Source organism: Balaenoptera physalus (genome assembly GCF_965194825.1).
Source record: "Balaenoptera physalus genome assembly, chromosome: 1".
NCBI lineage: Eukaryota > Metazoa > Chordata > Mammalia > Artiodactyla > Balaenopteridae > Balaenoptera > Balaenoptera physalus.
The window spans coordinates 100,926,510-100,940,517 of NC_138882.1; the positions used below are offsets into that span (position 1 = coordinate 100,926,510).

General features: G+C 41.3%; 1 protein-coding gene across 1 annotated transcript in view; it reads left to right on the top strand.

Annotated features, from left to right (window-relative positions):
- The window catches only part of AKNAD1 (AKNA domain containing 1), a 38,516-nt gene that overhangs the window by 15,742 nt on the left and 8,766 nt on the right, over positions 1–14,008 (top strand). Inside the window, exons 6-12 of the mRNA XM_082453093.1 lie at positions 4,094–4,258; positions 6,335–6,519; positions 7,018–7,136; positions 9,559–9,681; positions 9,786–9,871; positions 13,171–13,278; positions 13,372–13,469. Of these exons, the coding sequence (XP_082309219.1) occupies positions 4,094–4,258; positions 6,335–6,519; positions 7,018–7,136; positions 9,559–9,681; positions 9,786–9,871; positions 13,171–13,278; positions 13,372–13,469 (884 nt within the window). The remainder of the gene's footprint in view (positions 1–4,093; positions 4,259–6,334; positions 6,520–7,017; positions 7,137–9,558; positions 9,682–9,785; positions 9,872–13,170; positions 13,279–13,371; positions 13,470–14,008) is intronic.

Below are 14,008 nucleotides of genomic sequence, written 5' to 3' on the forward strand. Positions count from 1 at the left end.
CCACTACACACTATTAGAATGCCCAAAATCTGGAATGCTAAAAACACCAAATGTTGGTGAGGATGCAGAGCAATAGGAACTCTATTGCTGGTGGGAATGCAAAATGCTACAGCCAGTTTGGAAGACAGTTTGGCAGCTTCTTTCAAAACTAAATATACTCTTACCATATGATCTAGCAATCATGCTCCTTGGTATTTACACAAAGGAGATGAAAACCTATGTCCAAAAACATGCACATGGATATTTCAAGCAGCTATATTCAGAACCATCAAAACTTGGAAGCAACCAATATGTCATTCAGTAGATGAACTGCACTAATAAACTGTGGTCTATCCAGACAATGGAATATTATTTGTGCTAAAAAGAAATGAGCTATCAAGTCATGAAAAGACATGGATGAAACTTAAATGCATATTACTAAGAAAGAAGCCAATCTGAAAAGGCTACATGTTGTATGATTCCAATTATGTGACATTCTGTAAAAGGCAAAACTGGCAAAAACAAAAAGATCAGTGGTTGCTAGGGGTTAGGGTGGGGGGAGGTAGAGTACAAAGGATTTTTAGGTAGAGTATAAGGATTTTTAGGACAGTGAATAGGTAGAGTACAAAGGATTTTTAGGACAGTGAAAATACTCTGTATGATATCATAAAGGTGGACACATGTCATTATACATTTGTTCAAACCTATAGAATGTACAATACTAAGAGTAAATCTCAATGTAAACTATAGACTTTGGGTGATTATGATGTGTCAATATAGGTTCATTAATTATAACAAATGTACCACTCTGGTGGGGATGTTGATAATGGGGGAGGTTATGTATGTGTGGAGGCAGGGGGTATATGGGAAATCTCTGTATCTTCCTCTCAATTTTGCTGAGAAGCTAAAACTTCTCTAAAAAAGGTATTAAAAAATTATACCACTCACATTCTCTGATCACTGGAAATTAATAATAAAAAGATAGCAAAAATCGAATCAGAAAATTTTAACACTCATCTAAATAATTCTTGTGTTAAATAGGAAATAAAGGGGGCTTCCCTGGTGGTGCAGTGGTTGAGAGTCCGCCTGCCAATGCAGGGGACACGGGTTCGAGTCTTCGTCTGGGAAGATCCCACGTGCCCCGGGGCAACTGGGCCCGTGAGCCACAACTACTGAGCCTGTGCGTCTGGAGCCTGTGCTCCGCAACAAGAGAGGCTGCGACAGTGAGAGGCCCGCGCACCGCGATGAAGAGTGGCCCCCGCTTGCCGCAACTAGAGAAAGCCCTCGCACAGAAATGAAGACCCAACACAGCCAAAAATAAATAAATAAATTAATTACTTAAAAAAAAAAAGGAAATAAAAATGGATGTTAGGAATAATCTACAAGTCAATAATAAATGAGAAAATACCATGGAAACCAATGTAATGTAGCTAAAGCAGTACTCTGAAGAAAATTTATAGTTTTAAAATGCATTTATTAGGGGGGAAAGTTCAAAACCAAAAAACTAAGTATTCAAACCAGGAAGGCAGAAAAAGAACAGCAAAATAAACCCCTCAAAAGGAAGAGATTCATAAAAGGAAGGAGAAATAAATGAAATTTAAAATAATTTGATCAATAAAACATTTTCTTTGAAAATATCTATAAAATAAACCACTGGAAAGTCTGACTGAAAAGCATAAATAACATAAAGAATGAGAAAGGAAAAATATCAGAATAAAAATTTTAGATCAAATAGGATTGGACAACTTCATATCAACACAGTTTAAAATCTAGATGAATCAGACAAATCTCTAGGAAAATATAAATTATTAAACTCTACTCAAAAAGAGGTAGGAAATCTGAAAAGACTAATAACCAGAGAAAAATAGAAAAGATTGTAAACAGTCAAACCCCCAAAAGATACCAAATCCAAGTGGGACTATGGGTGAGTTCAACAAAGACTTTAAATAACTCTTCTGGAACATAAAAAGAAAAGGGAAAATTTCCCAACTCATTCTATACATAAACATGATCCTTCTATTCCCGGTCTATGATCCATTCTGAGTTGATTTTTGTGAAGAGTGTTAGGTCTGTGTCTAGATTCATTTTTTTTTTTTTTGCACATGGATGTCCAGTTGTTCCAGCACCATTTGTTGAAAAGATTATCTTTGTTGCATTGTATCACCTTTACTCCTTTGTCAAATATCAGTTGACTAATTTTATGTAGGTCTATTTGTAGGCTGGCTATTCTGCTCCATTGATCTATTTGTCTAGTCTTTCATCAGTACCACACTGCCTTGATTACTGTAGCTTTCTAGTAAGTCTTGAAGTTGAGTCCTCTAACTTTGTTCTTATCTTTCAATATCATGTTGGCTATTCTGGGTCTTTGGTCTCTCCATATAAACTTTATTTTTTAAAATATTTATTTTATTTATTTTTTTGGCTGCATCAGGTCTTAGTTGCAGCATGTGGGATCTTTCATTGTGGCACAGGCTTCTCTCTAGTTGTGGCGTGTGGGTTTTCTCTCTCTAGTTGTGGCGTGTGGGCTCAGTAGTTGTGGCGGGCTTAGTTGCCCCACATCATGTGTGATCTTAGTTCCCTGACCAGGGATCGAACCCAAGTCCCCTGCATTGGAAGGCGGATTCTTTACCACTGGATCACCAGGGAAGTCCCCATATAAACTTTAGAGCCAGTTTGTCAATAGCCACAAAAGAAGTTGCTGGGATTTTTACTAGGATTGCACTGGATCTATAGATCAAGTTAGGAAAAACAGATATTTTGATAATATTGCGTCTTCCTATCCATGAACATGGACTATCTCTCCATTTATTTAGTCCTTTGATTTCACTCATCAGAGTTTTGTAATTTTCTTTATATAGATCTTGTGCATATTTTTTTAGATTTATACCTAAGTATTTAATTTTTTTGGATCTTAATGTAAATGGTACTATGTTTTTAACTTCAAATTCCACTTGTTCATTAAAAGAATATAGGAAAGTGATTGACTTTCATACATTAACCTTGTACCCTGCAACCTCACTATAATTGCTTATTAGTTCCAGAAGCTTTTTTGTTGATTCTAATTTTCTACACAGATGATCATGTCATCTGTGGACAAAGACAATTATATTTCTTCCTTTCCAATGTGTATACCTTCTCTTTCCTTTTCTTGTCTTATTGCTTTAGCTAGGACTTCAAGTACAATGTTGAATAGGAGTGGTGAGAAGGAATATTTTTGCCTTGTTCTTGATCTTAGTGGGAAAGAAGTGGTATAATTTTTAATGTTTTGGAATTTGTTGAGATTTTTCTTTGTTGAGTAATATGAGATAAATTTTTATAAACTTAATGAATTTGAGGAAAATTAATTCTTTGGGGGCAAAACATATATTTATATTTATATATGCATGTACATATATACACATATACCTATATGTACATATACCTATGGATCAAGCTTGTTAATTAAGTTATTCAGGTTTTTCATATCATTCTTTTTCAGTTGATATAAATCACTATTTTCCTAGAATCATAGCTCCTAGAACTGTAAGGGACCTCAAAATAATCAGATCCAGATAAGCAAAGTATTGTTATCTCATGTTATAGTTGAGACATTGGAGGCACAGATTCAGTGATTTGCCAAAGGATACACAGCTAATGAATAACAAAATGAGAATTAGAAACATAGAACATGATAAATATAATTAACACTACTGTATGTTATATATGAAAGTTGTTGAGAGTAAATCCTAAGAGTTCTCATCACAAGGAAAAAATTTTTTTCTTATTTCTTTAATATTGTATCTATATGAGATGATGGATGTTCACTAAATTGTTGTGATAATCATTTCGTGTTGTATGTAAGTCATGTCATTATGTTGTACACCTTAAACTTGTCCAGTGCTGTATGTCAATTATATCTCAATAAAACTGGAAGAAAAAAATGAGTATTAGAGCCCAGGCCTTTGGAGTGAAACTATAAACAGGATGCCTGTCGGGGCAGGTGTCCATTATCCTTCCTGTCTGAAGGTAGACCGCGTTAAAAATGTAGATCAATGCTATATTCAAGAACTGTTGTTACTAATTAGAATGTTGACTGCATACTCAATAAGATGCCTGTGTGTTTATATCTACCTAGAAAAGTAGAAGGTGAAATCTTCACGTTGGAGATGCTACTTGAAGATTTTAAAGAGAAAATTAATAAAGGCAAACATACTTCAGCTGTCTCTCTTCCCGTGAGTTCTCAAATCAACCCGGATGACTTGTCATCCACATCCTCCCCATCCTCAAATGAGGTAATATAGCAGCCCACAGCCTAATTTCATGCCAGGAAAAATGGTTTTTATGTATTTATAGAATCCTAATTAATGGAATCACTGAATTCTATCTTAACATTTCATGAAAATTTAACTTTCCAAAGGCCTATGAATCATATTATTTAAAGTGGAACCAGCTTTTAAGAATTAGAAGCTATTTCAAGTGTTGGTTTTTGAAATCTCTTATTGGTTTAGGATGTAACAATGCAGCTTAAACTGATGAACTGCTGAAGAGCTATTTCTTCTGGACGAATAGTAACATTTTTTGTAGCTCTTGCGTGCCTAGAAGAAATAATTTTTCTTCTTAATAGTTTTGTACTATCTCTGCTACATAAAGAATAACACACTCAGTGAACGAACCATTTCTCATGAGTCCACTTCTACATTTTCTTTCTCTCAAGTTAAATTCTTTTGGATTGTCTACATATGCAAAACCAGGAATTCAAATCAATTACCAGTGTCTTTCTATAGTACTTTTTGTAACCTCAACTATCAGAACATTTCAGAATACATGAAAATTCTGACAAATGGAATCATCTGGATAATTGCCTTAAGTTGACTGTATTTGAAGACACAGCCCGTGGCTGTTATTCAAAACTTGAATAGGTTTTTGTCAGTGTTTAGGGCAGGATATTGAAGATTATATAAATGTTAGCCCTTCCAAACAAGTATGTTTGCCTCCTCAAAACACTTACCTGCCTGGCAAAATCCCATTCATTCAAGGCCCATCTTCAGAGTCAGCCCGTTTATATAACCTTGATGCATAGCCGCCCACTCCAGGCAGAATTCTTCACCCCAGCCTCTGTGTCCCCATAGAATCGTGTCTCATTTGTCCTTGTGCCTTTGTACCCATCTTTGTAGCCCAAACAACTGACTGAATGCCTGGTATGGAGCGAATACTCAGTATAGTAAACTCTGAGCCACTGTGGTTTTAACAAATGATCCCCAAGGTTCGCAGCTGGTTCTCTCTCTAGTCCTGAACCGAAATTAGCTTCAACATGGTGTGAGGGAGCCTAGTGAGGCAGCCCAGGCTCCTGCTCAGCACTCCCCTCAGGTCTGGGTTTGCTCTTCTTAACTGGTCCCAAGTTTATAGCAACTGTTGTGAGATGATGAGGACTCTATATAACTTTGTGATAAATAGCCCTGAAAAGAGAGTCTACCTCTAGTATTATCCATTCATTCAATAAATATTTCTTGCTAAATGCTAGGCACTTTTCTAGGTATTGGGGATACAATATAAACAAGGTAGACAAACCACCTGCCCTCAAGATGCTTACATTTCCATGAGGGACACATACAACGAACAGATAAAAGTAACGTGGAATTACAGAATGTTAAAAGTGCTATGTAGGTGCAAGTAATAATGCATTCCTTAGGATTGTGAAGCCAGACTGCCTGGGTTCAAATATCAATATAAGCTCTGTCACTAATCAGCTTTGTGACCTTAAGAAACCTATATAAACTCTCTGTGCCTCATTTTCCTCCTGTATAAAGTGAGGATAATAATACCTGCCTAAGCTTCCAACTCCTCTTTAGCAAAAAGTCTATGCAAACTGTGAAAGTCTGAACCAACAGAACTATTATGTCTACTATAATTTTGTCATTATCATTTTAGACCCAGGGGTTTTTAATTCCATTATTTCTAATTCCTTTATAATGAAATATCTCAAAGTTGGTCCCCAGACCAGCAGCATTGGCTTCACCTGGCAGCTTCTTAGAAATTTCAATGATATTATTAGGACGTTTAAATGAGTTAATATACATACTTAAAACAGGGCCTGGCTCACAGTAAGCACATTACCTGGGTGTTAGGTACCGTGACAATTAGGTGATGGGATATGACCAAAAGTAACTCACAGTGGGAGGGTAGGGTCAGAGGTGAGATCTGAATTGAGCACTGGGGGATAAGAAGGAGGTAGCTAGGTGAGGAGTCCGGGGAAAGGGACTCCAGGCAGGATGTGATGATGCCTTAGGGGTGGTGTGGAAACGCAGCAGAACCAATTTTGAGTCACCTCCTGTGGGACTGCAGCCCTAATGGCAAGTCCCTCTATGCGGCTCCCCAGCTACCCAAGGAGCACCCTGGCCGTCCTGCGTGGCGCCGGGGCCATGTGGGTGAGAGGGGACAGGGCGCCCCGCCCCCCGGCACAGACACAGGAGGCCCCCTCTTCCGAGGAACTTGACAGGCTGGTCCCACAGCCCAGCAAAGAGGGCAGCGACGGGCCCCTCCCGAGGGTCCGAGAAGGGAGAAGTGGGCTTGGACCACCGCTTCCACTTCCCGGAGCCTGGCTTCCTTGGGGGCCCTCTCTCCATAGAGATGCCCAGGGGAGGGAGGGTGGGAACAGGGCAAGTGGTCACTTGGTCCCACTGTCCCAGGAGTGCTGAAATTAAATTCCCAGTGACTTCACCAGATTAAACAAAAGCCAAATAATCCCCCAAAGTGGGGCGCCCAGGAAGCTCAAGGACTGACTCTGAAATTCAAACTGCTTTTTTTTTTTTTTTTTTTTTTTAAAACTAGACTAACCAGATCAAATGACCATGAGGTTGTCTTCGGCTTCTGGAGTAATGTCCTGCAGCCCCGTCCTGGCTCCGTTCAGTTCATTGCCTTGGCTCTTTAACCAACCAGTATGGCTGAACGTGACTCTGAAATTGGCATAATTAAGATCAGTTGGCTCTTATACTAACCAGAGCCCTGGGCGTTAGTGCTGGTGAGAGCTGCCCGTATTGCTAACCCTCTCCACTCTTTCAGAACTCAGGAGAAACCTGCCTGAGGTACCTGTTCTCGATCAGGGCTTCTGCAACTGCAGCCTGCCATGGACTCACCTGCAGATCTTACTGAAATGCTGGCTTCGATTCGGTAGGTCTGGGGTGAGCCTGCAATTCTGCATTTCTAACAAGCTCCCAGGTGATGTCAATGCTGCTGGTCTGGGGACCACACTTTGAGATGATTTCATTATAAAGGAATCAGAAATACTGGGATTAAAAGCCCTGGGTCTAAAATAATAATGACAAAATTATAATAAGCAATAAGCAGTAATAATTCTGTTGGTTCGGAGCTTTGCTGTTTGCATAGACTTTTTGCAGAAGAAAAGTTGGAAGCTTAGAAAGGTGAAGAGATTTGCCCAGCACAAATGACAGGAGACACTGGATCCCAGGTCTCCCAGTTCAGGTGGAGGGCACCCCCCCTACATTCTGCTAATGTAAATCTGCCTTAACTGTGAAGTGCGGAGATATTCCCTGAAGGCCCAGAAGTAATAAAAGAAAACACAGGGGAAAAATGAAGCAAAAAAACCTCATTATTTTTAAAATTATAAAAGCGATACAGGCTTATTGCAAAAAAATCAGAAAATAGAGAAAAGTATACAGAGGAACATTTCATTGACAGAAAAACCATTGCTAGTATTTTAGTGTATATCTGGTCTTTTTTTTTCCCTGATACACATACGCATTTTTACAAAAATGGGATCATACGTGTATTGGGGTTTTTTAAAAGAATTTTTGATGTGGACCATTTTTAATGAATTTGTTACAATATTGCTTCTGTTTTACATTTTGGTTTTTTGGCCGAGAGGCATGTGGGATCTTAGCTCCCTGACCAGGGATTGAACCCGCACCCCCTGCATTAGAAGGCGAAGTCTTAACCACCAGACCGCCAGGGAAGTCCCCATACATGTATTGTTTTAGGATATGCTTTTTACATTCAACATTATATTGTGGGCCTCTCAACAGTTATTGAATAAACCTACAGCTTCATTTTTAAGGACTGCATTGTATTTCATTGTATGGGTGTACCCTGATTCATTAAACCAATCCCTTACTGATGGACATTTAGTTTTTTCCAGTTCTTTGATATTAGAAACACTGCTTCAGTAAAATAATTTTATATGCAAACCTTTGGCCATAGTTGATTAGTTCCTTTGCATAAAAACCTAGGATTGCAGTTAATGGTTCAAAAGATACACAGTGAAAATTTGGATAAACTGGCCTTTAGCAAAGTGGTGCCCACAACAGTGCCTGGGAATGAAGGTGCCTTCCAACCTGAGCCAAACCAGCGTATCTGTTTTCTTTTTCTCTCCAACCTTTGCTAAAGTGATAAATGAAAACTGATATCTCCCTGGGTTAATTTGTATTTCTTTGACTATTTGCGAAATTTCATATGTTTCTTGGCCATTTTCACCACCTCTTTGACAATATCAACATTTCAACTAATGTTTGCAAAACTGAAACCACAGTAAATCTTTTTAAGAAAGGCAGACAACTTGGAAAATAGTAAGAGCAAACACTGTTCAGAATTAAGATTTTTATCATACAAAGTTGCTCGGACAAGGGCACGAAGGAGGAGTAGCTCTGTGGTTAAGGACACAAGCGTATGGGGAAAGGCTCAAATGCCAGCTCTGCCACTCACTCTGTGTGACCTTGACGAGCTGCTTAAATTCTCTGAGCTGCAGATTATTCATCACTAAAATGGGGACGACATGCCAGGATGGTGGTAAGGGATAAAGGAGGTATATGAGAGGTACCTGGCACAAGGAGCAATCAACAAATGGTTGTTTTTATTAATAAGAAAACACTGAAACCCTCCAAAAAATTAATGGATAAAAGATTAGAACTAAAAGTCACAAGTAGGAAATACAACCAATAAATAAACATATGGGGAAATGTTTATCTCCTTTAATAACAGAGGAAATGTTAATAACACAAGGAGCCACCCCTACTTTTTAAATTAACAAGAACATTTTCAAGGGTGATGCAGAGGAAGGTGTAGACAAATGAGCCGCCAGCGTTGGTGGCGGCTATGTAATTCGTACAACTTTGGTGGAAAGCAATTAGGCCACACGTATCATCACACAAGCACTTTCGCAACCTTTGACCCAGACATTTCCTAAGGAAGTAATTCAAAATATAGAAAAAGCTGTCTGTACAATAATGCTTATTTCTCACTATTGTTTATAATGGTGAGAAAAGTACGTTTATTTTCTGTTTACATAAAGGGTAAAACCATAGTAAGGGTGGTGTCAGCCTTTTCAGTTCCACAGTGTGATTTTTTTTGTGTGGTAAACAGGGACATATAAACAATAATTTAGGCCTCTAGTTAGTCCCTAAGCCTTGTTTTAATTCATAGTTGAATACATTGCTTTGGAAAGGCTTTTAGACTCTGCTAACCAGTGGTCAGATTGAAGGATTTAAAAATCATCTTAAATTGGTTCATCCTCTTGGTGGAGCTTGGTGTAATTTGAAACTAAAGGAAAGAGAAAACAGGGTGGGGAGAGTATTCTCTCATCTCTACTAGATTTTTAAATGTCTGGAGAAGGAAGGAAGTCAAGCAGGGTGGAAGCTTTCTTTCTCTAAGCCCCAGGCCGTTACAGCACAGGCCCCACTGAGCCAGAAATCAGAGTGGAGGAGTCCTGAGATGGTGAGTTTGGCGGGGTCCACGCGGCTTGCAGGGCTGTGCCTGAGCAGCCGAGGGATGAGTCACTTCCTCGGTCACATCACATCTGTGTGTGCTTTGTGGTGCAGGAGGAGCCTAACAACGCTTCGGGGAGGCAGGACGGTGCGGAGACGACCGGTGCGCGCTGTGCCTTCTGCCACCGGGTCCTTGAATGGTGAGGGCTTCCGGCTGCTAAATTCCCAGGGTGGGTGGGAGCCGGTCCTGGGATAGTAACTCCAGTGAGGATGGGCATCAACTAACTGCACAGGCGCCAGCAGCCACGGGCCGAGTTACAGAATCACAGACCTCAGGGCTGGACACGCAGCCCGGTCTCCCTCCCAACGGACAAATCCCTCTAGCAGCGGCTCTCAACTGTGGAGAGCATCAACCTTACAGGGGGACTTGAAAATAATGCACATGCCTCAGCCCCACCTACTGTATCAGCCTCCCCGGGGTGAAGTCCTGGTGGGAATCTTTTTTAAATATTTATTTATTTATTCGTTTGTTTGTTTATGACTGCGTTGGGTCTCCGTTGCTGCGCGCACGCTTTCTCTAGTTGCGGCGAGCGGGGGCTGCTCTTTGTTGTGGTGCGCGGGCTTCTCATTGTGGTGGCTTTTCTTGTTGCCGAGCACGGGCTCTAGGCGTGTGGGCTTCAGTAGTTGTGGCGCACGGGCTTAGTTGCTCTGCAGCGTGTGGGATCTTCCCGGACCAGGGCTCGAACCCGTGTCTCCTGCATTGACAGGCGTATTCTTAACCACTGTGCCACCAGGGAAGCCCGGGAATCTTTCTTTTAAATCTCCCCAGATGATTCTGATAGGCCTCTTGGTTAAGAATCATGACCACAGCGTATGGAGGGTGGTTTGGCCTTTAGGCTCCCTTTGAACCTTGCCCACGTGGGAGATTATTATACACCATTGTGTACCAGCTCGCAGCCTCACTACTCTCTCCTCACAATGAATGAAAACTTACCCTATTGGGTCCCACCTCTGCCCCCCAATCCCATTGGAAATAAGCCTAATCCCATGCCCCAGGGTTTACTTCTCCACATCCCTCAGCAAGAAATCTTCCAGAGGTGACAAGCTGTAAATCGGGTAAAAAGCTGTAGATGTGAAATCCTAAGGAGAAATCCTTAATGGTTTTGAAACACTCTTTGGTCAGCTGTTAGCCCACGTGGATTCAGAATCATTTATTTGAAGCTTCTATCAGTCAGCAAGAGGTGCCTCCTCCAAGCTCGAGAGGCACTGTGGACTGGAGCCAAAGCTTGGCTCATTGACCTTAGGAAGGTGGAGAGGCAAGGAGGGAGGGGCTGTTTGGCCACCACTATTACATGAACATAATGGATTCTAATAGAGGCAGATGACAAGGTCTGAAAGACCGAAGTTTCCTGTTGGAAAGCATGCCAGCACGGGAATGAGCACTTGTCATAAGGATCCTATTGAGTTTCCGCCCTCTAAAAAAAGAAACAGCATGGTTTTGTGGTTAAATATCCGTGTGTCATCTGGTGTGGACCATTATTTTAAACCAAAGTGTCCGTCATCAGCTTTGACTCTCCTTTCAATACAAAGGTCACAAATGATGCCAAATCCCTGAGTCATCCCAGATCCACTATTTTTTTTTTATTGAATTAAAACCTAGGTTTTGACATTTTTTTTTAGGTTTTAGTAAGTATAATAAAAATAGTTTGACATTAAAAAAACATTTTGATTAAGCTTTCAAGGTACTAAATATTTCTCTTCCAAATTCGTAGTCTAGACCTCACAGAGCCACTAAAGTACCAAGACAGGGACTGGTGTTCTAGACTACATTTTCTCTTTTATAATGAACAAGATGGAAGTCAAAACACAACCAAGTGTAAAATCAGATCTAACAGTAAATCAGCTGCTGGGGTGTGATGTGGCAATATGCATGATTTATAAATTGAAATCTTGGTAAACTATATCATTCCTGAGGAATTAATTGAACAGAGGGCTATATATACTCTTTACTCTTTTAGAAGATTAGCTCTCTCTCAGATGGGATGTGTTCTTTATTTAGCCTACTGATGTACATACTGTTTGAAGGATATTTATATATATGCAGATAAATAACATATATAGTACGTGTAAAACACTTATCCCTTTATGTCTGATGCAGAATTTTGGATTTAAGAGTATACTTCAGCTTTTTGGTCTTGTTGAAAAACTGTCTTCTCAAGTAGAACTGCCCTTAGCTGTTTTTGGCAAGAAGATTTTAGTGCACAAAGAAGTTTAAAAGAGGCAGAAAAAGAAAGTCATGTGTTGGACTAAACTCACTTGAGTGCCATCCAAGTTTTCCACTTTGGAGAGCAGATGTTCAAATGCCCCAGAGGAGGAGGGTGGAGACAGAAAATGAGGTGTGAGAAAATATGTGACTCATGAGGAGAGCATATTTTTTCAAGAAGAGGGAAAGGGCCTGGCTTCACAGCCCCCAACCTCACAAACTCCAAGCACGGTGCCTCTCTCCACCAGCAGCAGGCCCAGGCACAGTGGGACATGCACACATTTGCAAGCAAGGCCTGAGGCTCAAACTCCATCCCCGGGAATCAGTCTCATTCCTGACTCACTGGCTACATCCAGGACATCTTGGGTACGGTGCCCTCCACGCTAAGAATGAGCAGCGTTCCCTAGGGGCTATTATAGTATTCCAGGGGCTGAGCTAGAGCTTTCTTAAGAATTGTTATCAACTGAAATTCCTTTGGAGGAGTTAGAATTTCTGTGAAGGAGGGAGACAGAAGCTACAGACAGGTCGGAGGAAGTGTCCCGGGTAAGTGACAATCATAGGGCATCTTTCTGATGCCCCCTGTTGGCCTTGCACAGCTAAAATTAACCCCACACGCTCTCATAGCCTTTAGCCCCATAGACACTGGACAAAATCCACCTTGCTGGACTTTTTTTTTTTTTTTTTTTTTTAATTTTTATTTATTATTTATTTATTATGTTTATTTTTGGCTGTGTTGGGTCTTCGTTTCTGTGTGAGGGCTTTCTCCAGTTGCAGTGAGCGGGGGGCCACTCTTCATCGCGGTGCGCGGGCCTCTCACTATTGCGGCCTCTCTTGTTGCGGAGCAGAGGCTCCAGACGCTCAGGCTCAGTAGTTGTGGCTCACGGGCCCAGTTGCTCCGCGGCATGTGGGATCTTCCCAGACCAGGGCTCGAACCCGTGTCCCCTGCATTGGCAGGCAGATTCTCAACCACTGCGCCACCAGGGAAGCCCCACCTTGCTGGACTTTTTGGATCGCTCAACTTGTGCTTATGGATCCAAAGCCACGTGATCTGGTACTGACGTGCAGTACAGCTTCTTCCCCTGAGAAGAACTGGTTTTGAGACAATGAATTGAACTCCAAATTTTATAATACCATACTTCAAGTTTCTATATTGTTTATGTGTATCATGACTAGATAGTATCCTCAGGGAAACAAAACAGATTTACTTTTAATGTTTGGTATGCATGTTCTTTTCAGGCCAAATTGTGCTGGGTGCACTTTCTCACAGGGTAGCTCTCAGACAGGCAGGCAGAGGGATAGCTGCGTTGAGGATGACATGCACCCTCCTTCATTCCAGGCTCTGACGTAAGAAATCTCACATTTCAGTTTTACCAGTCCTCTCACTATCGCCATTTGCAGTATACTAAAAGTTTATGGGATTTTATGCACCTTTTTTAGGAAGCAAAAAATGGAGAAAAAAGGCCACAGAGGAATCAACCATGGAAGGTTTCCTGTTGCCATTCAAGACAAGGCACGGCACCCAGACTCACTTCTCGGTAAGTTGAGGGGTCTGGGGCCAGTTGTCATGATCCCTCTCCTTGGGGTCCACTCAATGCCAGCAGACCATCTGCCACGTCAAATAGCTTTACTTAGACTAGGGTGCTGCCCGTTGGTTATTATTATTATTGTTGTTGTTGCAAAATGTAAAGAATTAATAATGAATTGATTCAAATGAGATGTGGTCAAGCAGGGTGAAAGTGCCCACACCTGCCTCTGCCTGGAGTCACAGGGCTCCGTGACTCAGTCATGAGGCGGCCTCAGTTCTGCATGGCAGGCCCCCAGCATGACCCGTAATCTGCACCTGGGGAGCTCACTCGCCACGGGAGAGTTGCTGCTGACTCGTCCATACACATTTCATAGGAGCGAAGAAAGTTAGAGTGGGGAGCAGACCCAGAGAGCACCAGTGCATGGGATCCAATGATTTTTAGTCATAGGGGCCCTTCTCCAAAGATAATTTAAGCAGAAAAACATCCCCTGGCAGGACTGCCCTGGGTGAGGAAGAGTTGGAGTTGAGGCCTGCTGGCTTAGGCAGCTC